This window comes from Hypanus sabinus, chromosome 3 (genome assembly GCF_030144855.1).
Source record: "Hypanus sabinus isolate sHypSab1 chromosome 3, sHypSab1.hap1, whole genome shotgun sequence".
NCBI classification, from domain to species: Eukaryota; Metazoa; Chordata; class Chondrichthyes; order Myliobatiformes; family Dasyatidae; genus Hypanus; species Hypanus sabinus.
The window spans coordinates 158,392,058-158,417,455 of NC_082708.1; the positions used below are offsets into that span (position 1 = coordinate 158,392,058).

Consider the following 25,398-nt stretch of genomic DNA (forward strand, 5'->3'; position numbering starts at 1 on the left):
GAATAAATGCCAGAAATAGTAGTTGAGGTGGGCACATCAGCAATATTTAAAATACATCTCAATAAGTACATGCAGAGGAGAGGCTGAGCACTGGCTCATGGGACTAGTTCGCTGGCAATGTCAGCGGGGGTGAGCGGAGTAGAAGAGCCTATTTTCATGCAATATGATTCTATGACTGACAGGTGTACCAAACGTAGGTAAACCCAACAAAAATCCAATTTTCACATTTATACACAAATTTGTATCCTTCACAAACAAGCAGCAAGACAGGCCCATCAGAGAACAATAAGCTAATATTTTCCATTGCCAAAACAGCTTCTCATATGCAGCTGTTTGTGTTGCAAATGTATATTTATCTGTGCAAACATGGACTTTCAAATGTTGTGCAGTGGCCTTATTTCACACACGTTAATAGCGCTGGTGTCTGAACAGCTTTACTTGCTCAGGAATTTGTTTCCTAATCCGTCAAGTTATGCACCACCATTTAGAAAAATCGTTGCCATTGAAATACAATAACATCACAGTTCTTCAGGTTGTGTTGCTTTAAATTGGAGCACATAAATTACTTTCAACCAAGAAGCACTTCCATGAGGAGCGAAACAAAAAGGAAAATGCAATCTTTTTTTTATTCAATTGTCATGGTTTAATACTGTGCAGATTTTAACCTGAAACTGCCACCTATTGAAGTACTGCCACATTATGACAGGGCTTTCTTTAATTATGTCAGAAAGCATGCAGTTATTTTCATGCTGACAATATACTATTCCAGTTCAGATGGGATAAAAAACATCAAACGATAACCAGCACCATTAATATAGCAAATGGATCAATTTTTTGTCATCTATGCAGGTAGTGTACCATGCATTGCAAATTTAGCATCTTCTCAGTGTTTCTTCTACCTTTAATGTTAAACAGAAACATTCATCAGGCTTTAAAAACGGAACATTGACTGCAGTGGTACAAAAGCAAAATACAGCAGATTATCTGCAATAATTTTACATATTATGATAGCGTGGAGAAAAGGGATAAGAATATCCCTTAGTTATCACATATGGCCACTCCTATACCTCACCAACATTGCCCTGTGCTATCTCTTAATTCCTTTCATTTCCAGAAGTCTGCTTTGAATTAACTCAATGACTGAGCCCCCCCCCCCCAGTACCTTCCATAATAAAGGATTCCAAAAAAATTCACCAACTTCCAAGTGTAGTTCTCCTAAACAGCCAATCTTTATTCCGAGACCGTGACCTCTGGTTCCAAAGTCCTTACCCAATCACCCAAGGGAAATAATCTCCTTATGTCCAACCCCTCAAGCCCTCTTTGTACCATTCAATGAGGCCACCTCTCATTCTTCTCTAATCTCGAGAATAGAAGCCTTGTCTACTCAGTCCCTCAAAGCACGAAACTTCAACTTCACACAAATCAGCCTGGTGAAGTTTTGCTGCATGCTTTAAGATATTAAAGATTTTTTTTTCACTTTTTATTAAGCTATTAAGCTTTAACCACTGAGGAAGCTAAGTAAAGAGATAATAGATCTCGTCACCTAAAGGATACTAACAGATTGCAGAAAAAGTTTACAGTAGCAGGAGAGTTCATGAAAGTCCTTGCCTCATGTTCATGCCCTGAACTAAATCCACAGCCCCACTTACCCTTTAAAGCCACACAGCTCCCAATGACTGGCAGGGTTGCTACTGTAGCCGACCGTCTCTCAATGTAAAGCCACCTGAGGTTGAGTGGCAACTAAGCAAGAGGTGATGGAAACTGAAATGCCTGATGGTTTTTGACAGCTTGTGTTGTCAGAAAGCATTTTCCATTGTCAAAGACATTTGCAAACTGTGTAGCCATATATACCGGCTGGGTAGCCTCCAACCTGATGGCATGAACATTGACTTCTCTAACTTGCGTTAATGCCCTTCCTCCCCTTCTTACCCCATCCCTGACATATTTAGTTGTTTGCCTGTTCTCCATCTCCCTCTGGTGCTCCCCACCCCCTCCTTTCTTTCTCCTGAGGCCTCCCATCCCATGATCCTTTCCCTTCTCCAGCTCTGTATCACTTTCGCCAATCACCTTTCCAGCTCTCAGCTTCATCCCACCCCCTCCGGTCTTCTCCTATCATTTTGCATTTCCCCCTCCCCCCACTACTTTCAAATCTCTTACTATCTTTCCTTTCAGTAAGTCCTGACGAAGGGTCTCGGCCTGAAACGTCGACAGCGCTTCTCCCTATAGATGCTGCCTAGCCTGCTGTGTTCCACCAGCATTTTGTGTGTGTTGTTGTTTGAATTTCCAGCATCTGCAGATTTCCTCATGTTTGCTCTGCAAACTGTTGAAGTGCATTTTTAACATTTTCAAAATTAAGTTATTTTAAAAATAGTGAAAAACTAAGAAGTATTTAGAAACATATTTAACTGCAATTAAATTAATTTAAAATAATAACAGATTATAAAAAAGATAGCTTCACTTTACTTTTTAATGAAGGTCCTGGATCCTATTCAAATGGTTTGAAGCTCTGGTACAAGAAAAACGTCCAACTCCTAAACTCAGCAAGTTCAGGAAATACCTCAGAACTCGGCACTGACACTAATTTCTAGTGTGCTCCAATCAAGGGCTCAAAAGGTTGCAGAGGGGAGGGGAGGCAACCCCCTGAAGTGATGCAACAGTGTGTCAGAGAATGGTAAAACTGAGGCACTGGATTAAACCAGAGTTAATTTAGGTCAACAGAGTAATGGACAGACAAAGTGAAAGAAGCTGCAGATGTTAGATGACAAGTTTACAATGTAATTCTAGGAAGGATATGATTGTGCTGGATCTGGTGTAGGGGACCTAATGTTTCAGTTATGAAGAGAGACTGGATCAGTTTCCTTGGAGCAGAGAAAGCTGAGGCAGGTCTTGATGGAAGTAAATTATGAGATGCACAAAGATGGTAGATAGTAAGAAATAGTTCCCCATGGCAGAGGCATTGAAGACTAGAACTGGAAAGGTGGAATAGGCTATAAATCAAGAGTTGGTAAATGAGATTAGTAGAGAGTCATAGAAATGATAGAGTCGTACAGGGCAGAAACTGACCCTTTGGCCCACCGTGTCCATCCCAATTTTGTGCCCTTCTACACATATTCCACTGGCCTGCATGAGGTCTAAACCCTTCTACAATTTGCCTATTTAAGTGACTGTATAAGTGTCTCTTGAACATCACAGCTGCCTGATTCCACCACCTCCTCTGGCAACACTTTCCAAAAACCAACATAAGTACTTTCCCCTCAGATCCCCTTTCAAATTACTTTCTCTCACTTTATCCTATTCCTTCTTGCTTTTGATGTAGAGGGTTACATGCAGTCAGGTACGGGTAGTGCCGAATTAACTGGCCGCTGAGTGCATGTTCATGGTTTTCCGGGGCTGTAGCCCATTCAATGTGATGTGCCTTCAGAGATGTTCTACACGCCTCTGTTCTAACATATGGTTATTTGAGTTACTGGTGCCTTCCTGTCAACTTGACCCAATCTGGCCATTCTCCCCTGGCCTCTCTCAAGGCATTTTCACCCACAGAAATGCTGCTCATACATTTTTTTTTGGCACCAGTCCCTGTAAGCTCTACAGATGTTGTGCGTGAAAACCCCAGGAGATCAGTTGTTTCTAAGATACTCAAACCACCCTGTCTGACAGCAACAATCATTCAACGGGCAAAGTCACTTAGATTGCATTTGCTCCCCATTCTGTATATTTGGTCTGAACCACAACTGAACCTCTTGACCATGTCTGCGTGCTTTTATGCGTTGAGTTGCTGCCACGTGGTTAGCTGATTAGATATTCACATTAACAATCAGGTGTACAGGTGGGTTGAATTGAATTGAATTTATTTAGATCTTACATCCATCCCACAACGTGAAGGAGTAAAACTCTTTGCGTTATAACTCTGTCGCAATGTACTGACATGGATTTAAAAGACTAATGGCTTGTAGGAAGAAGCTGTCCCGTAGCCTGTTGGTCCTGGCTTTAATGCTCTGGTACCATTTGCTAAACAGAAGCAGCTGAAACAGTTTATGGTTGGGATGACTGGTTTCCCCAATGATCTTCCAGGCCTTCTTTCTGCACCTGCTGCTGTAAAATATCCCCAGTGAAGGGAAGTTCACATCAACTGATGCCCTGGGCTGCCCTGTCCGTACCACTTTCTGCAGTGCCCAGTGATCAAGGTTGGTGCATTTCCCATACCAGGTGGTGATACAGCCAGTCAGGATGTTCTCAATAGTGCCCCTGTAGAAGGTATTGATGATTTGGGGGACTCTTGCCAAACTTCTTCAGTCACTTGAGGTGGAAAAGATGCTGTTGTGCTTTTTTTGCCTCACAGCAGGTATGTACCTAATAGTGTGGCCACTGAGCGATATGTGAGTGTTCATACTGGAGGACTAAGAGCACGAACATGAACAGTGCTTTACTAAGCACTAACCAGGGTGCAGGTGAACATTCAGAACAAATGGTAATACCGATACTGTTATGAGACTTTGCACTAAATTCAGAGTACAGGAAATCTGAGTTTTGTGGACTGGAACAAAATACCATCCAGTAACACAGTCACTCCCTCATACCAGATAGGGGGCAAAAATGATTTATTACAAGGATGGTACCAGGACTGGAGGGCTTGGGTTACAGGAAGTAGACAGGCTGGGACAGTATCGGATGCTGAGGAAAACCTGATAAAGGTTTATAAAATCATGAGGAGCATAGATAACGTAAATGGTTAGTCTTTTTGCCAGGGTAGAGGAGTCTAAAACAGAGCCCAGGTTTATAGAACATATGGAACAAGCTGTCACAGGGAGTGATAGAGATGAGCACAATTTTGACATTTATACATTTGAACAAGTACATGGATAAGAAAGGTTTTGACTTCCCAACCTTTTTTATGCCATGAACCAATAACATTAAGCAAGGGGTCCGTGGACCCCAGACTGGAAACCCCTAGTTTAGAGGGATACGGGTCAAATGCAGGCAAATGGGACTGACTCGGTTAGACAACTTGGTCATTATGATGGACTAAAGAGCCTAAAGAGCCTGTTTCCATGCTGCATCACTCTATCAATCTGTACCATGGTTATAGTACCACAACATTGATATTCCCCTGAAGTACCCAGTTGTACACTGGTCAGAATAAGTGAACTGCCAAAGACTAAGGACTGGTCTGATATACCTGCTCCCAATAATTTTCTGAACTGTTCACATCTAAAACTAAATGAACAACTACAAATCCTAGGGGTAAAATGGCAGTCACTGAATGAAGATCTGGCAGATAATGTCAGCCATCAGCATGACTGAATGACTAAATATTTTTATTGTGTCCGTTCTGATTATGTGTTTATTTCAGTTAAGCAATTTTTAATTGAAGTATATAGATTTACAATCTCAGTAAATAAATACATTTGCATAACTAATGAGGGTAGGTACTTGATGATCAGCATAGACATTGTGGATTAAAGGACCTGTTTCTGTGCTGTAGGGCTCTCTGATTTGACATCTAGCTTAAAAGATCAAACCAAATTCAGACTTAAGGTCAGAGCTTTGAAACCAGCCTCCAACGGGAAACAGCTAATGACAGGCCTTTGTAAATCTGGGATATGCATGAGGCCAGACTGGAGGCATGCAGAGATCTCAGAGAGAGTTGTAGGTTTGGAGAAGTTGGCAGTGACAGGAGCAGCAAGCAGATGGAAGGATCTGAGGGCATGGCTGAGCAGGATAAAGTTCCTGGGGCTATTGGTGTTTGTAAATTCTCAAAAAGATCTCCAGGATTCGAGCGCTTCATGATTATCCCATATTCAGTTTCAGTGCCTGCCAAAGCAAAGCAAAAAACTCTAACATTCACAATGGCAGCAAAAATTACATCAGATAAATTTTCAATTTGAAGATTAATTGATCTGTTTGAAAATAATGGTAACCAATGTCGATTCTTTTCTACACTTATGAAATATAACCTAAAGTGGCACAGACATTTAGATCAAAATCAACCTAAGTATTTTGTATAAATCACACTCATTAAACAAATTAGAGTGTGTGGGAGGATAAGTCACTGAGGTCTCTTTAGTATGATGATGGCTCATTAGAAGATATCGTGTTTCTGATTGTGTAGTCCTCCAACACCTTATCTTACAGATATTAATAAACTTGAAAAGGTCTTCAGTCAGTGGTTTTATAGCCTAATTATTATTTTCTGCCTGAATAAAGCAGCTGTGGTGGGAGTTTGCCTTTGAAACAGAGTGTCGTGGGTCCAGTTCTCACTCCACAAGCTTGAGAACAAATTATCTCATCAGTTGTGCCAAGCAGCTCTGAGGGATCGCTGCACTGCCTGAGGTGGCCTCTTTAGGATGAGATTTACTTGCCCACATGGACTCTGTCCACATTTATCAGCTAGTTTAATCACAGACTTCACCCACCCCCAATATTCTCTCTTCTCCCCTCGCCCATCAGCTGGAACATACAACAGGCTGAGTGCTTGCACCACCAAGCTCAAGGACAACTTCTCTCCTGCAGTTATAAAACTATTGAACTGTCCCCCAGTACAAGAAGGTGGACTCTTGACCTCACAGTCTACCTCGTTATGGTCATACACCTTCCTGTCTGCCTGCACTGCACTTTCTCTGGAACAGGAACACCATTCTGCATTCTGGTATTGTTTTCCCTGGTATGACTTCAATCTATTGCTGTAATGAAATGGTCTATATGGATGGCATGCAACATAAATCTTTTCACTGTACCTCAATACATATGACCTTAATAAGTAAATTTACCAACCTACCAACATTAAATCAAGGATGCTATGGAAAGGCAATTTCTATACTGTAAGACCCTTACATGACAAAGATGAACTCTTGATCTCTCAATCTACAGTTCTGTACAAAAGCCTCAGGTACACATATTTAGCCTTTGTACATTACTATATATGTCAATGTGGAGTGGCCAGCAAGTTTGTGAATCTGGTGGGAGCAAAGGATGTTGGGAATGGTAATGGTGCAGCCCCACAGGAAGGGTAGCAGAGGAGTGCCAGGGGAAGGAGGTGGAGTGAGCGCAGACCAACCCTTTCCTGAGACACGAGACGAAGTCATTTGATCCCAAACGACTGGATTATTAATCATAATAGAATGTCTCTCTGATGCTTCTCACTCCCTCCCCTCTCCCTTCCCACTTTCTCAACCGTGATTTCCCGCTCCCTGCCTCACTTTTTATTCCCATTCCTCAATAGAGTGCCACAACAGAATCAGGTTCATCATCACTCACATAGGTCATGACTTTTGTTTTTGTGGCGGCAGCAGTACAGTGCAATACGATAAAAGACTACAGCACTGTGCAAAAGTCTCAGACGCCCTGGTATGGGTATATGTGCCTGAGGCTTTTGTACAGCACCGTACTTCATGGCTAGTCTTGTGATGTTGGAAACACAGCAGGACAACAGGTCTCCACAGACAGCACAGCACTGTGCCTTCTCACAACCCTTGGTCCTTATGTGTCTGTCTGCACTGGACTTCCTACGTAACTGCAGCACTCCACTCTATATTCAGTTATTGCTTTCCCCTTGGTACTCGCTCAGTGTACTTGTGTTTTGGAACAATCTGCCTGAACGTGCATGTGACGATAAAAAAACAATTACCAATGCTATTTGTGGCAACAGATTCTATTCAAATTGCTTGATGCATTTCTTATAGCACGGTCACATTGACATTTCAACAAGCATTGTTTCACTTCACTGTAAAAAGCTACCGGATGTAGTGAAAGGTGTTATACATATCTCTTGCTCTGTTGCTTACCCCAGACCAAAGCTCAATTTGTTGATACAGCCAGTGACATCTAATTGATCCATTTTAGAAAAAGCATTTGCCGTACAACTTGTTACTTTCTAGGAAACCAACTAGCACTTCACAGCCAATCAAATATTTCTAAAATGTTGTCCCTGCTGTGCTGTAGACACCATGCAGCCAACTTGCTCAAAACAAGATCCAGTGACTGGCGGGATCAGCGGAAGTGACATCCATACCAAAAAAGACCAGGCACTGAGAGTCCAAGCACTTCATGTCAAGCCCTCCCACATAAAGATTCTGAGGGTCACTCTTGACCAGAAATTTGAAAGGACAAGCCACATAACCCACACTGCAGCCTAGTGACACAGCTGATAGAGATGCTGACACACAACATTAGTGACCAGGGTTTAATCCTGACTTCAGCTACCGATTATGTGATGTTCACAAGTTTTCCCTCTACCATGTAGGTTCCCCTCGGGTGCTCCAATATGCTTCTCACATCCCAAAGATGTGGGTTGGAAGGTTACTCACCCCTTGCCACCAGTGTGTACCGTATGCAAGTGGTGAAAACTGAGGAGAACTGATGAGAGTGTGGGGAGAATTTGAAACAAATGGGACTAGTGAAGCAATGAAGACTCAGAGGGCTGAAGAGCCTGTTTCTGTGCTGAATCTCCCTATCACATCATGACTAAATACATTGGTTATAAGGGTAGGGCAGAGGCTGGGTAAACTGTAGTGCAGTTTCATCATAGGCACTAGCGTCTTCAACATCAAGGACACCTTCATTAGGCGATGCCTCAAAAAGGTGGCTTCCATCACAAAGGACTCCCACCACCCAAGACATGTCCACTTCTCATTGCTACCATCAGGGACAAGATCAGCAGCTGAAGGGCGCACACTCATTTTAGGAACAGTTAAACGGACAATGAACTCATCAGCACTTCCTCACTTTTCTTGGCTCTCTTTTTGCACTATTTATTTAATTTTTGTATATATCATATTATAATTAATAATATCTTTTATCTACTGCTGTCACTAAAAACAAATTTCATAGTATATGACAGTGATAATAAACCTGATTCTGAGTAGCACACTTCCTGACACCCGAAAGACCGTCCACCACCTACAAGGCTAGGACTAGGAAAATAATAGATATGAGGAAGAACAGGGTGAGCAGGCATAACTTTGGAGCACCAGAGGTTAAGGGAGTACTAAATTAAGCTGTATAGAATTCTGAAGTGCCTTGACAGAGTAAATAAAAAGGGTTTATTTCACTGAATATTACGTTAAAATCATTAGTAGAAAAGTTGGATGAGAAAGAAGCTTGTGTAAGCAAGGTTCTAGAACTCAATGTATGATAAGATGGTAGAGGAGGGAACCCTCAGCACATTTAAACAGCCCCTTGATGTGCACTCGGAGAATTATGACCTGCAGACGCTTGTGCTACAAGGTGGAATTTGGATGCATTTTTTTGTCAATGGGTACAGATATAATGGATCAAACAACTTCCAGCTCTATCATGAACATTCAACGGTGCTATCAAGTGTCCCCAGTAGTGAAAGGCCAGTCCAAAACTTTACAAGATAGTTTCCATGTGGAACACCATCAAATGACAAGAGGCCACAATTCTAGAGCTTAGTACCCAAGTACAGTATGTGACAACGTTATCACCAAGAGGGAAGCATTTCACCTCAAAGACGTCCCAGGCACACATAGACAAAAAAGACTACAGAGATAGGGAGGGTTGAGTCTTAAAGTAATTTGAGACCATATTATAATGTATCTTCTGGTTGACTTTCAACAGTGCTGGAGCAGTGGTATGTCCTACTTTTAAAATAAGTTAGAAACTTCAGACTGTAGTTCTAACTCAAACAAAAAGTTAGATCACACCTTGTATACTGTATATTCATTTGATAACTCTGACTTCTTTACTCAAATACATACAAATACACCACATGCATTTTGAATACTACTCCCATGAACATAGCAGGCTTGGCTGGATGATATATGTCAGCATTTAATGGTTAAGTGGCTATTGGATTAAATTTGTAGTTTTCTGGTGAGGAAGACACAGGGAGAATTTTTATGTAGTTGCTCGTCTTTCAAGCTTTCATTTCTTACTTTCATTTCCAGACTTCCACCCTACATTACTCTGCTTAAGGTTCAGAATTGAGAGTGATGAATGACTTAATGTGATGCCTCAGGATCCAGGGCATTTGTTAATAAAGCAGGAGAAATGATTAACATATAATCATTGGAAAGGTTCCAGGAAGTTTTACTTTCCTACTAGAGTCTGCAGAGATACACAGAGAATCACAAATACACTAACATACACATGCACATACATAAATACACACACACACACACACACACAGAGTTATCGTAACACATTTGTAACATGTACTTGAATAATACAACCCTTATACGGTTTATAAAGATTGATAATAACATTAGTTTTATTGAGATAGTAAATAATAAGAGTACACATGTGATCTCTTTACTCAGTATATTCTTGACCTCATTCTTGAAATCAGTAAATTTAAAGATTGTTACTTCAACAGTGTCCTCGACCAAACTCCACCTCGAATAAGAAGCCTAACCCTAATGCCCTTAATATCGGCAGCCCAGGTGTAGAAATGGCTGTGTTATCTGATCGCCCGATGTTTTCAATTATTCTTGCCCTTAGCTGTTAACACCTGGAGCAGGAAGGGCATGCACTTGCTCTGAAACTGACACAATCGCCCATCTTAACCAACTGTTAATGGGCATAATGCACAGTACCCAGATTTATTATTTCATGTCATGGGAAGACTGGCACCCCAAAGGCTGTCCACCATCTACAAGGTCAGGACTAGGAAAAGACTATCGGAATTCATCACTTTTGTGAAATAAATACCAGCAATAAAAATGACAAATTGTATTTGGTTGTTCAGTGACAGGCAGGATCATGTTACTTATTCAAGCTGTTCCCGAACAGACTCAGAAGGACAAGCAGAATCAAGATAACACAGCAACACAAAGGAATAACGAAGAAATGGAACAGTTTCTCAATAATTTTCTTTTACCTTCTTTTCCTCATCTTGTACAACTGCGTCAATATATCGGGGCACATTAGACTCTCGTTTTTGATCAATATGCTTCATGTTAATGTTTTCATAATTAAGGGTACTCTCCCTAAAGCAGAGAACAGGACAAATACTTAGATTAAGTTTGTATGGTTCCTTCCTCTCTATATACTCTACTGAATTAGAAAGAATGTACATTGCAAGATAGCCAGACATCCATGAAAATACACCACATGAGACCTTATACCCTTCATTTTTCACCCTATATATTCCTCCATCATGAATTTATCATGTTTGCTTTAAGTTATTTAATATTTTCCCTTCAAACTATTCTCATGTAGGAGTAGGCTCGACATACTCATTGGCCTCTGAATAAATAAGTTTCTCCTGAATTTCCTATTGAATTTATGAATGATTATCATATAATCATGGGTCCTGTGTTGTGCTTTCCTCTATTAATTAAACCATATTTATATCTCTCTATGAAACTGCTCCATAATTTAAATTTCTCTTTAGGAATGTAATAAAAGGATAAGGAGTAGGTATTTGGTCTTCTGAGCTAGCTCTGCCTTTCAGCAAGATATTGCTGATCTTATAACTCGACTCTATTTTCCTGCATATTCCCAACTCCCTCAATACCCTTAACATCCAGAAATCTAACAATGAACTCAAACTCCCATGTTTTTCTTTGTTAAGGAAGAATGTTTGCCTTTCAATTTTTTTATGAAAAAGTAGATTCTTAGTTCTGATTTCTCCTATTCCTTACACCTTCACTATTATATTCAATTCATAACAAGGATTCCAGGACCAATAGTATCCAACAATGATATAACCAAGACTCTATAGAAGACAAACATAACTTCTCCCCTTTGCAATTCTACCCTCAAGAAATGAACACAATGGTTTGGCTTGCATTGTTTAATATTATTACTGCTGAATTGTCTTAAGTCCCAATATGTGATATCACATTGAAGTGGTGTCACTTAACAACTTGTCATAGTTCCTTGTCACATGACCACAAGGCTCTACAGAATATGTCAAGACACTGACAGGGTGTCTCTTGTTACTGCTAACCCAATGTTTACTTCCTTTCCTCATTGAACTTATTCAAACATTCCTATGCTCACTTTAACTGATAATGTATGTGACATAAAACCACATCTAGTGCACCAGCTCTCCTTGCTTGAATGCTGTTTTCTCTTAGGCACTAAGATTATGTTATATTTTTCTGATAATGCAGGCAGAGCCCAGCTAAAATCTGCAAGATGCTATCTCTGGTTCTGCAACTTTCCCTCAATATTGCATTGGAATGTCAGTCTGGACTATGATTTGGATATTGGGTCAGGTCATGGAGGTCACCAGCGCAGAACCTAGACATACATAATCATCTGTGTATATCAAAGAGATTAAAAGTTATAATGCTCCTATAACATAGCAGTGACTTAAGAACAGTCCCCTCATTGCTTCTAATAGCCATGTTTTACGAACTTTGTCCCTATAGGTGTTGACAGAGTGGGTTGGAACCATAATAGTGTTTTACAATAAGAATGCTGTAGGTAGCAAAAAACTGAGTTTGCATGAAGTACAATGAAAACTATTTGAACTATATTCAGCACAAAAATGGCCCCTCATTATTAAAGGTAATTTGAGGGACTCAAGGACACAAAAGATGACTAAATGTTGGTAAGGTGTAACTCTTATGTTTTCCACCACTACTCACATCATGAGGACTCTTTTTTGCTTCCTGCATCCCAAATACATTTTACAAGTGATGAACTTGCCTTTCAATTTGCTACTCATTATTTACAGATCACAAAGTGGACTCCACAGTGCAAGCACTGCAAATGTAAATGAAGCAACAGTTACCCACTTTACCTCTCCGTCCATAATTTCCTCCAGACTGTCACTGCAGCTCAGTATAAGCTCAAGGATCATCACCCTAAAGTATGGCCTCCTGGACTCAATAAAGACATCAACCATTTCAGAAAGCCTCCAGGCCCATTTTGGTATTTAACCTTGACTAACATTGACCCAATAGCTGACCTTCACTTCTGACCATTTCTATTTACTCTGCATCTTAAAACTGATCGTGTTGCTAACAATTTCCTAGTTCAACTGAAAGATTATCAACCTGAAACTGTAACCCTGTTTCTCACTCAACAGAGGCTGCCTGACCTGCTGATCATTCCCCATAAATCATGATTTTTCTATGAATGAGGCATTAATTATTTATCTTTATTCTTGCATGCAATCTACCTCAAGCGAATGTACCCTACTGTATAAGTGCAGCTGTTTCGTCTTGATGTAAGGGATAGATTAAGACAATGCAATTAAGACATGTTTGAAATTGACATGAATAGAAACTAGGGATTAATATCTTTAACTAACATTTTCGGTGCCCATTTTAAACGTGAATGATTTAGGAGATGGTGAATATTATTAAAATAGAAATGTAGCATGAATGAATTAATTCCAGTTAAAAATGGAAATAATTCATTCATGCTACATTTCTATTTTAAATATAGACACACATAAAGTGCCTATAAAAATTATTCACCCGCTTGGAAGGTTTCATGTTTTATTGTTTTACAACATTGAATCACAGTGGAATTAATTTTGCTTTTCTTGACACTAATCAAAAGAAAAAGGCTCTTTCATGTCAAAGTGAAAACAGATCTCTACAAAGTGATCTAAATTTATTACAAATATAAAACACAAAATAATTGATTGCATTAGTATCCACCCCCTTTAATATGACACACCAAATCAACGCTGGTGCAACCAATTGGTTTTAGAAGTCACATAATTAGTTAAATGGAGATCTGTTTTTGGTGAGCAAATCTATGTGTAGTCAAGGTGTTTCAAATGATTGTGGTTTAAAATACACCTGTGTCTGTAAGGTCTAACTGCTGGTGAGTCAGTATCCTGGCAAAAACAACACCATGAAGAGAATTAGAAGAGCGAATTTGCAAGGAGATAGCAGATATTTGTAGTAAGCACAGGGTGGTGATTGTGGGAGATATTAATTTTCCACACATATACTGGGAAGCCCAAACTGTAAAAGGGATGGATGGTTTGGAGTTTGTAAAATGTGTGCAGGATAGTTTTTTCGGATTCAGATTCAGTTCATTGTCATTTAGAAACCACAAATGCAATGCAGTTAAAAAATGAGACAACATCCCCCCAGAATGATATCACAAAAGCATTTGACAAAACAGACCACACCAGAAAATCCACATAACGTTTGGCAATCCCCAATCCAGAGTCCGGCGAGGCTGCTGCGTATTAATATCGCGCTACCGTCTAGTGCGTTCCCCGGAAAGGAGCTCCAAATCCACCAGACTAAAACAAGACCAAAAACTAAGGCTACAAGACCTGCAGAAAACCACTTATTTATAACATATAGTTACAACAGTGCGAACAATAGCATAATTGATTAAAAAAAACAGACTATGGGCACAGTAAAGATAGTCCAAGATGTTACAGGACTGTAAGTTCAAAAGAAATCACCACAGTTTTCACAAGTCTCCAGGGTCCCGACAGACTCATCATCCCACGCCGGCGGCAGAAGAGAATACCCCCACTATGGACTTCCACAGCGCCGCCCAACTCAGTCTCGCAGATGCAGCACACAATGGAAGCTCCGTGGAAACCAGCCTCGCAGACGCAGCACACACCGAAAGCGACCCGAGTCCATCGAAAGGACTCTGAGACCATCAAACTTCCGAGCTGACGACCATCCCCTCCAGCACAGCTTCTCCGAGCACCATCCTCTGCCAAGCATATTAAGACGGCCCCACCAACGGCCATCGGCAAAATGCAACCCTGAGGACTGGGGGCCTGTTCTTCCCAGCAGAGTCCCGGACCTCACAGCAGCAGCAGCAACAAAGAAGGTCTTCCTGGAATTTCCCGATGTTTCTCAGTGCTTCCACATCCGTTTTCAATCTATTATGATTGCACATGGCACCCCACTTCACAAATAACAGATAATCAGTTCCAGAGTGGCCGCTGCAATCTGCATCACGCTGCCATCTTGGATATTTTTGCAGCAATACATAGAGGTACCGACTAGAGAAGGGACAGTGTTAGATCTTCTGTTAGGGAATGAAATAGGTCAGGTGATGGAGGTATGTGTTGGGGACCACTTTGGGTCCAGTGATGACAATGCCATTAGTTTCAATATGATTATGGAGAAGGATAGGACTGGACCCAGGGTTGAGATTTCTGATTGGAGAAAGGCTAACTTTGAGCAGATGCAAAAGGGTTTAGAAGGAGTGGATTGGGACAATTTGTTTTATGGGAAGGATGTAATAGAGAAATGGAGGTCATTTAAAGGTGAAATTTTGAGGGTACAGAACCTTTATGTTCCTGTTAGGTTGAAAGGAAAGGTTAAAAGTTTGAGAGAGTTATAGTTTTCAAGGGATATTGGAAACTTGGTTAGGAAAAAGAGAGATATCTACAATAAGTATAGGCAGCATGGAGTAAATGAGGTGCTTGAGGAACATAAAGAATGTAAAAAGAATCTTAAGAAAGAAATTAGAAAAGCTAAAAGAAGATATGAGGCTGCTTTGGCAAGTAGGTTGAAAATAAATCCAAAGGGTTTCTACAGTTATATTAATAGCAAAAGGATAGTGAGGGATAAAATTGGTCCCTTAGAGAATCAGAGTGGACAGCTACGTGTGGAGCCAAAAGAGGTGAGGGAGATTTTGAATAATTTCTTTTCTTCGGTATTCACAAAAGAGAAAGATATTGAATTTTGTAAGGTAAGGGAAACGAGTAGGGAAGTTATGGAAACTATGACAATTAAAGAGGAGGAAGTACTGGCACTTTTAAGGAATAAAAAAGTGGATAAATCTCCGGATTCTGACAGGATATTCCCTAGGACCTTGAGGGAAGTTAGTGTAGAAATAGCAGGGGCTCTGACAGAAATATTTCAAATGTCATTGGAAACGGGGATGGTGCTGGAGGATTGATGTATTGCTCATGTGGTTCCATTGTTTAAAATGGGTTCCAATAGTAAACCTAGCAATTATAGGCCTGTCATTTTGACATCAGTGGTGGGTAAATTAATTAGAGATGGTATATATAATTATCTGGATAGACAGGGTCTGATTAGGAACAGGCAGTATGGATTTGTTCGTGGAAGGACATGTTTGACAAATCTTATTGAATTTTTTGAAGAGGTTACGAAGAAAGTTGATGAAGGTAAAGCAGTGGATGTTGTCTATATGGACTTCAGTAAGCCCTTTGACAAGGTTCCACACAGAAGGTTAGTTAGGAAGGTTTAATCATTAGGCATTAATATTGAAGTAGTAAAATGGATTCAACAGTGGCTGGATGGGAGATGCCAGAGAGTAGTGGTGGATAACTGTTTGTCAGGTTGGAGGCCAGTGACTAGTGGGGTGCCTCAGGGATATGTACTGGGTCCAATGTTGTTTGTCATATATATTAACCATCTGGATGATGGGGTGGTAAATTGGATTAGTAAGTATGCAGATGATACTAAGGTGAGTGGTGTTGTGGATAATGAAGTAGGTTTTCAAAGCTTGCAGAGAGATTTGGGCCAGTTAGAAGAGTGGGCTGAACGATGGCAGATAGAGTTTAATGCTGATAAGTGTGAGGAGCTACATTTTGGTAGGAATAATCCAAATAGGACATACATGGTAAATGGTAGGGCATTGAAGAATACAGCAGAACAGAGTGATCTAGGAATAATGGTGCATAGTTCCCTGAAGGAGGAATCCCATGTGGATAGGGTGGTGAAGAAAGCTTTTGGTATGCTGGCCTTTATAAATCAGAGCATTGAGTATAGGAGTTGGGATGTAATGTTAAAATTGTACAAGGCATTGGTAAGGCTGAAGTTGGAGTATTGTGTACAGTTCTAGTCACCGAATTATAGGAAAGATGACAACAAAATAGAGAGTACAGGGAAGATTTACTAGAACGTTACCTGGGTTTCAGCACCTAAGTTACAGAGAAAGGTTGAACGTTAGGTCTTTATTCTTTGGAGCGTAGAAGATTGAGGGGGGACTTGATAGAGGTATTTAAAATTATGAGGGGGATAGATAGAGTTGATGTGGATAGGCTTTTTCCATTGAGAGTAGGGGAGATTCAAACAAGAGGACATGAGTTGAGAGTTTGGGGGCAAAAGTTTAAGGGTAACACAAGGGGGAATTTCTTTACTCAGAGAGTGGTAGCTGTGTGGAACAAGCTTCCAGTAGAAGTGGTAGAGGCAGGTTCCATATTGTAATTTAAAGTAAAATTAGATAGGTATATGGACAGGAAAGGAATGGAGGGTTTTGGGCTGAGTACGGGCCAGTGGGACTAGGTGAGAGTAAGCATTCAGCACGGACTAGAAGGGCCAAGATGGCCTGTTTCCATGTTGTAATTTTTATATGCTTATATGGTTATATAAAAGAAAACTCAAAGCAATCTGCAAAAAGGTTATTGAACAGCAAAAATCAGGAGATGGATATAAGAAAATTTCCAAGTCACTAAATATCCTTTGGAGTACAGTTAAGTTAATCATCAAGGGATGGAAAGAATATGGCACAGCTGTAAATCTGCCTACAGCAGGCCATCCTCAAAAACTGAGTGACTGTGCAAGAAGGGGACCAGTGAAGGAGGCCACCAAGAGACCTATGACAGGTTTGGAGAAGTTACAAGCTTCAGTGACCGAGATGGGAGAGATGGCACATACTACATCTGTTGCCCAGGTCTTTCACCAGTCACAGCATTACAGGAGAGCACCAAAGGAAAAGCCCGCTGTTGGAAAAATTTCACATAAAATCTTGGTTAGAGTTTGCCAGAAGGCATATACGAGACTCTGAAGTCAGCTGGAAGAAGGCTCTATGGTCTGATGAAACCTAAATTGAGCTTTTTGGCCATCAGACTAAATACTATGCTTGGCTAACTGTGACTTGGGAGAGGATTTGTTTACCAGCAAGACAGTGACCCCACCCCCCCACCAAAGCATAAAGCCAAAGCTACACAGAAATGGCTTAAAAACAACAAAGTTAATGTCCTGGAGTGTTCAAATCAGAGTCCAGATCTCAATTTAATTGAGAATTTGTGGTTGGACTTGAAAAGGGCTGGGCTGTACTTGAAAAAGCTGTTCACTCACAATCCCCATACAGTCTGACAGAGCTTGAGCAGTTTTGTGAAGAATGGGGAAGAATCGGCGTGTCCAGATGTGCAAAGCTGATAGAAAGCTATCCACACAGACTCAAGGCTGGAATTGCTGCCAAAGATGCAAATATTAAATACTCACTTGAAGGGGGTAGGTAATTATGCAATCAATTATTTTGTGTTAAATAATTGTAATAAATTTAGACCAATTCGTAGACATTTGTTTTCACTTTGACACGAAAGAGACTTTTCAGTTGATCAGTGTCAAAAATGCCAAATTAAATCCACTGTGTTTCAATGTTGTAAAACAAAAAATCATTAAAATTTCCAAGAGGGGTGAATACTTGTTATAGGCACCGTAGTTGTGATGAACATCCTGCATATTGAAACCCACAATATGTGACATAAATTGTTTAATAAGTACAGGATTAAAATTATACTTACTTCTGGATATCATAGGAGCCTGGTCCTGGTCCCAGCGGGATTTTAAAATCAATCCGTTTAGATGTCCTGTTTCCAAAATGAACTCCTTTATATTGGCGAGTAGGATATGACTCAATCTGAAATGACAGATGAAGAAACATTGGATTAGATCAATCATGAACTTAAATAAATTTCATAAACAAAAGATTCAGCATCTTAACAGGCTCGTACTAATAGTTATTCCATAAGTCACTACATTACTGTAGATCGTCTGATCATTATCACCCTTGTGTTTTGTGTGACCTTGTGTCACAAAGTGTCCACAGCACCATACTTGGCTGCAAGGGCATGAAAATAGCAACATTTATCGGATTTCTTGAGGATTACTTCCAGAAACATCCTGCAAATTATATTTGGATTCATGTGGGCTCCTGAAAAATCCAGCAGAGAGTTGGGCCATCTTCTGTGAATGGAAAATACCTCATAGGCCTGATTTTATTCTCATAAATCAATGAATCTGTTATAAAAAAAATTATTCCCTATTTGTACATAGTTCTTTCCTTTTGCTTGTTTTTTTCTTTCCACTCTTTTCTATAAGTGTATACCTCAGATAAATACTTTGTGGAGATATCTGACATATATGATTACATGATATATATGTACAATGTCTGAAATACATCGTATGGAAATGCTTGTTTGATGATGAACTTCAATAAAAAAATAAATTACAAAAAAAAAGAAAAATACAGGATCATCGCGGTATCAAGTCAATTCCCTATATAGTGGTATCTCTGACCTTACAATAGTGTTATGTTATCTGCAAGATGAAACCATTCTGGGAAATGGCTGCAGAACATCCAGCTCTAACCATTGCCAGACAGGGTGAATGCATTCTGTTGTTTTTCCAGGATTGGGGAAATCAAGAGGTAGAGAGCATGGGTTTAGGTTGAGGGTCGGGGGGGGGGGGGGGGCGGGAACATTTAATAAGAAGTAGAGAGCGCATTTTTTTTTTACAAACAAAGAATAGTATCTATGAGGAATGAGCTGCTAGGGGAAGTGATTGAGGCAGAAATTGACAACTTCTAAAAGACAGTTGGGGAGGTATTTAAATTGAAAATGTTTCGAATGTTTTGGTCCAAACACTGGCAAATAAGACAAGCCTGGATGGGACATCTTGGTTGGCATGGACCAGTTGGGCTGAAGGGCCTGTTTCCCAGCTGTACATCTCTGTGGCTCGATGTGAACACATCTGATTTATTCACTCCATTACTGGCAGCTTGACCCACAAATCTAAAACTTTTCTCCCTAACTTTTCATCTCTAACCCTCTTCCTTCCTTTAAGACACTCTTTAAAACTCGCCTCACTTAGGTTTGCTGTCCTCATGTCCCTGTAAGGACTCAGCAAGATTTTTTCTTTGAAAGAATTTCCCTGAAGTGCCACGGGACATTTTTCTACTCAAAGGGTACTAAACCAGCTCCTTGTGACCTCAGCTTGAACTTCCACACATCACTGTGTCTATGGTGAGATTTAACATTTTAAACACACACAAGGTGCCAGATGAACTCAGTGGGTCAGGCAGTATGTGAAGGGAAATAGACAATCAACGGTTCAGGTCGAGACCTTCGTCTAAATGTAAACAAAGAAGGAAGATTGCCAGTATAAAAAGGTGGAAGGAAGAGTGAAGTGACAGCTGGCAAGTGACAGGTGGGTCCTATCTTATCCACTGTAAATGGATTGAATAGTTTGAGATAGGTGAAATCATCTTGTACACATTACAGAAGTGCCTTCAATCATGAGGAGTATATATGGGTTGAATGGACAGTCTATTCCCAGGGTAGGAGAACTAAAAACCAGAGACATTTGGATAAATACATGGCCAGGAAAGGTTTAAAGAGATATGGGAGGCGTTGGGACTAGCTTAGTGGACATGGTTGGTATAGACAAGATGGGCCAAAGGGCCTGTTTCCATCTATCTGACTCTATAACTCTATGAAACAATTCCCAGTCTTAACCATAGAATACTCTATTTCAAGCCTCTTGTCACTTCACCACAGGCAGCCACACTTCAGTTGACCAGGTCCCAAGAGGTTTAAGGAGTGTGTTTATGTGTCATGGAAGTGGAGCGTGGCATCCTGATCTGAGCCCAGTGCAACTGAATTACTTGAGTCAGGTTTGGGTACAGTTGGATGTATGTTCAGATGAAACATTGTGGTTTGGGTCAGAAGGCCTAGACGAGCATGGATGGAAATGAGTAAACAGTCGAAGTTTCGGGCTAAGATCCTAACTCAGGACTGGAAAGGAAGGGAAGAGGTCAGAATGAGAAGGTGGGGGGAAAGGAGGAGGAAGAAATACAAGGTGGCAAGTGAGGGGGCAAGAGTGAAGTAAAGAGCTGGGAAGTTGATTGCTAAAAGAGATTAAGAGCTAGAGAAGGGAGAATCTGATAGGAGATGACAGAAAATCATGGAGAAAGCAAAAGGGGGAGGGGCACCAGAGGAAGGTGATGGGCAGGGAAGAAGAGGTATGAGGGGAAATGTGAATGGGGAATGGTGAAGGAGAGGAAGGGGGCAATTAACAGAAGTTTGAGAAATCAATCTTCATGTCATGTTTGGAGGCTCCTGCCCGCTCCTACCAGATTTCCCCTTCTCTAGCCCTTTATCCCTTTCACCAATCAACTTCCCAGCTCTTTACTTCACCCCCACCCCCTCTCCCAGTTTCACCTATCACCTGCTACCTTGTACTTTTTCTTCCCCCACCCCTCCCCACTTCTTATTCTGCCTTCTCGCCTTCCTTCCTAGTCCTGATAATTGGTCTCGGCCTAAAACATCGACTATTTATCTACTATATAGATGCTGCCTGGCAGGCCGAGTTCCTCCAGCATTTTGTGTGTGATGCTTTGGGTTTCCAAAATCTACAGAATTGCTCATGTTTATGGCATATCCAGTTTGGTATTTCTCTGCGAATTCCACGTATTCTAAATTCTGGACCGTGTGGGGTTTTGTCAAACACCTTGCTAAAATCTAAGAAGATAATGTCCACCAGCTTTGTCAGCCTCTCAAAAAAAATCTCAGTCAAATTTGTGAGTCATAATCTCCCATCATGGATCAAAATATAACAGACAACTTCAACTCACATATCTTGAACACCTGGATTACTTTTGAGATCCATTTCTGCCATTGCTCCTGATTCTTTTAAGAAACATTCTGTGTTATTCCACAAGAAGAGGGATTATCTAAGTACAGCTGGTTGGTTCACAGTATTAATTACAAATGAATCTTAAAGCCCGTCCATCTGCTGCTCAGATTATTGATTATTGCACCAGAAACTGAATTATAAATGATACAAATTGACCACTACTTTGGCAACCTTCCTGTTACTCAGGTAAGAGCACCCCATTTATCACAGGATTAAAAGCCTGTTTGAAAAAAAACAAATATGGCAAAAAGTAATTAATGTTGTGCTCATAATCTTAAATCAACAAATTACTTTTTTCCTCAAAGTGCCACTTCAAGTCATCCAGGACAATGATTACTCATTTAGCTGATAAAATATGGTTTAATTGGAGCAAACCCAACTAGGCTCTGCAGGTCTCTGGGCGAAGGCAGCAATATAATTTGGGAAAGAATTACTGAAGTTCACTCAGGCTGACAGCCAAATGGATGAGGAAGGTGGTTTGGACCTTTTCAAATAACCTTACAAATAAATAACTACAAAATAAGATGCAGAATTAAAGTACTCTCATGCTTTAATTTGTGTGTTAATGGACTGTTTTCTCTCTCAAAGGTAACACATGCAACAGGATGAAGAGAAGGCAATACATCAAGGCCAAATCCATTCCAGTGAAAGGATATCAACAAAGAAACCGACTTTTCAATGACCTTTTAAATAAGCTTTCTAAACACACTCTGCTAACTGGAATCTATATTATACTGTTGCACAGATATAGAAAAATCAATCCAGAGGAAAACAGTACTAATTTCTGTAAATAAAGGTTAAACGTGAATTTATGACCAACTGATTTGTACTTCAACCCATCACCGTGATCTGGGACATGAAATCATTGTGCCTTTAGATGCCTATCGTTCCAAGGAACTAGAGAACACAAGGCGACTCCTGGACAGCTCGGTGCATTCTGCAGATTTGAAGGTAGCTTGGTGTCCTAAATCACTCCTAACAAAGCTTTGTTAATAGCACTAGTGACAATAATGTATCAACCTCAGATTTATCATAACAAATGACAAGCAGTAGGTGGGAATGGAGGAGTAGGCTATCTCATACCTCCAGGGAACTGGGTACTATCACGGCCTTGTGAGATCTCTGTGTAGAGTTTGCATGTTCACCCTGTGACCACGTGACTTTCCCCAGGGGCTGCCACTTCTCAAAGACATAAGGTTGGTGAGTTAAGTGACTACAATAAATTGCCACAAACCTGGCAGTCAGTGATATAATCATGTGGAGTTGATGGAAATGTGGATGAAATAAAGAAGATCTGGTTAGTTAGGATCATTATACATTTACTTGAGAGCCTCAAATGCAAATATTGCTGGAGACACCCTGTGGCTGGGCAACATCGATAGCGGGAAATGAACTGTTGAGTTTTTGGTCAAGACTCTTTATCAGGACTGAAAAGATAGCCAATATCCAGTATAAAGTGAGTGGGAGGGGTAGAGCAAGAACTGGAAGGAGATAGGTGAAAGGTAATAGAGTCATTTTTTAAAGTAGCAAGGACAAGAGCAACATCTTGCAAGACAGGAATCACTTGAAAACTGCAAGTCTCGTCAGCAGTGAGACACTGTTTGAAGTAGAAAATGAGAGAGCAACATCTTGCAAGACAGGAGCCATTTGAAAACTACAAGTCTCATCAGGAGTGAGTCACTGTTTGAGCCAATAAAAGGAAAGGTGTAAGCAGAGTGGTCATTGTTGGAGTGGGGCAGTGTTAAGAGGGGTCGGGTTTGGCTCAACAGGCTTATGCGAGAACAGGCTTGGACAAGCACAGACTCAGGCTTTAAATAAGCTTCAAGAGAGGTTTTTTTTTGTTAGTATGTAGCTAGTGTGCTGAGAATGGGTCCAGAATTAGTGGACCCATTGTTTCTCATGTGAGATGTGGGAACTTGAGGAAAATCTCCAGTCTCCATATGAAGTGCATCCAGCTGCAGCTCCTTAAAGACCATGCTAAGGAACTAGAGCTACAGCTCAATGACCTCAGCTCACACAGGAGAATAAGGAGGTGCTACAGGGAGGTAGTCACCTGTACATTGGATACTGTTGGGGGGTATGACCTACTATGGAGAAGCTGCAACAAGCAGGTCGCTGGCATTGAGTCTGGCCCTGTAGCTCAGAAGGGAATGGGGGACAAGAGGCATGCTGTGTAATGATAGGGGATTTGTTGGTTAGGGTCCTGTGGACGAGAATGAGATGCCCAGATGGTTTGTAGCCTCCTGGTGCCAGGGTCAGGGACATTTCAGATCGAGTCCACAGCATTCTGAACTGGGAAGGTGGATCCGTTGTCCAGAAAGTAGAGAGCTTTAAGGCCCTCCTGTTGGGGGATGGAGGTGTCCAGAAAGAAGCAGAGAGCTTTTTGAGTACAGTAGATAGGATGTTATGTTGAAATTGTATAAGACATCGGTGAGGCCTGATTTGGAGTATTCTGTGCTGTTTTGGTCATCTACCTACAGGAAAGATGAAAAAAAGATTGAAAGAGCGTAGAGGAAACTTACAAGGGTAAATTTTCAGACCGGGACCGCTCTTATTGCCACTGGGCCCTACCGCTCGTCTTAATCCTCTACTACCCACTATCCTCCCCACAACTCCCAACCCTCCCTCCACCCCTCATCTCCCCTCCATTCCTCTGATCCCTCATCCTCCCCTCAGCCTGCCCTCCCTGAACATCCCAACCCCCCTCTCCCTCCTGAGACCATGTCTTCACCATCCCCTCTGACCTTCCCCTCTCTGAGGCAGAGCGTTCTGTGCTTAGCAAGGGCCTCACTTTTGTCCCCCTCCGTCCACACCTCAGTGAGTTCCGTGCCCAGCATGACGCTGAACTCTTCTTCCGTCGCTTACGTCTCCAAGCCTACTACTTTAACAAGGATTTCTCTCCCCCTATTGATGACCCCTTCTCTCATCTTCAACCCTCCTCTTCCTCCTGGACACCCCCACCGGGCCTTCTACCTGCACTCGATCTTTTCATCTCCAACTGTTGCCAAGACATCAACCGTCTCAACTTCACCACTCCTCTCTCCTGTTCCAACGTCACTCCCTCTGAACACACTGCCCTCCACTCTCTCCGCGCTAATCCTAACCTCACCATCAAACCCACAGACAAAGGTGGTGCCGTAGTGGTCTGGCGGACAGACCTCTACCTCAGTGAGGCCAAACGTCAGCTCTCTGACACCTCCTCTTACTTACCCCTGGAACAGGACCCCACCAAAAAACATCAAACCATTGTCTCCCATACCATCACTGCCCTTATCAACTCCGGAGACCTTCCATCCTCAGCCAAAAAACTCATAATTCCCACACCCCCAAGATCCATAAGCCTGACTGTCTTGGTAGGCCTGTAGTTTCGGCCTGTTCCTGCTCCACCAAACTTGTATCTGCCTACCTGGACTCCATTTTGTCACCCATAGTTCAGTCCCTCCCTACCTGCATCCGGGATACATCCCATGCCCTCCACCTCTTCAATAATTTCCAGTTCCCTGGTCCTGACTGCTTCATTTTCACCATGGATGTCTAATCTTTATACACTTCAATTCCCCAGCAAGAAGGCCTCAAAGCCCTCTGCTACTTTCTGGACAATAGACCTCCCCAATTCCCCAACACCACCACACTCCTCTGGTTGGCGGAACTGGTACTCACTCTTAATAAATTCTCTTTCGGCTCTTCCCACTTTCTTCAGACCAAGGGTGTAGCTATGGGCACTCGCATGGGCCCCAGCTATGCCTGCCTCTTCATGGGTTATGTGGAACAGTCTATGCTCCAAATCTATACTGGTACTGCTCCCCAACTTTTCCTT

At 41.3% G+C, this 25,398-nt stretch overlaps 1 protein-coding gene across 2 annotated transcripts in view; it reads right to left on the minus strand.

Moving 5' to 3' along the window:
- stpg2 (sperm-tail PG-rich repeat containing 2) overlaps nucleotides 1–25,398 on the minus strand; it is a 591,496-nt gene that overhangs the window by 370,727 nt on the left and 195,371 nt on the right. For both annotated transcript variants that reach the window (XM_059965434.1, XM_059965433.1), the window contains exons 5-6: nucleotides 18,410–18,525; nucleotides 10,838–10,946 (exon numbers count right to left, since the gene is read on the minus strand). In XM_059965434.1, the coding sequence (XP_059821417.1) occupies nucleotides 10,838–10,946; nucleotides 18,410–18,525 (225 nt within the window). The remainder of the gene's footprint in view (nucleotides 1–10,837; nucleotides 10,947–18,409; nucleotides 18,526–25,398) is intronic.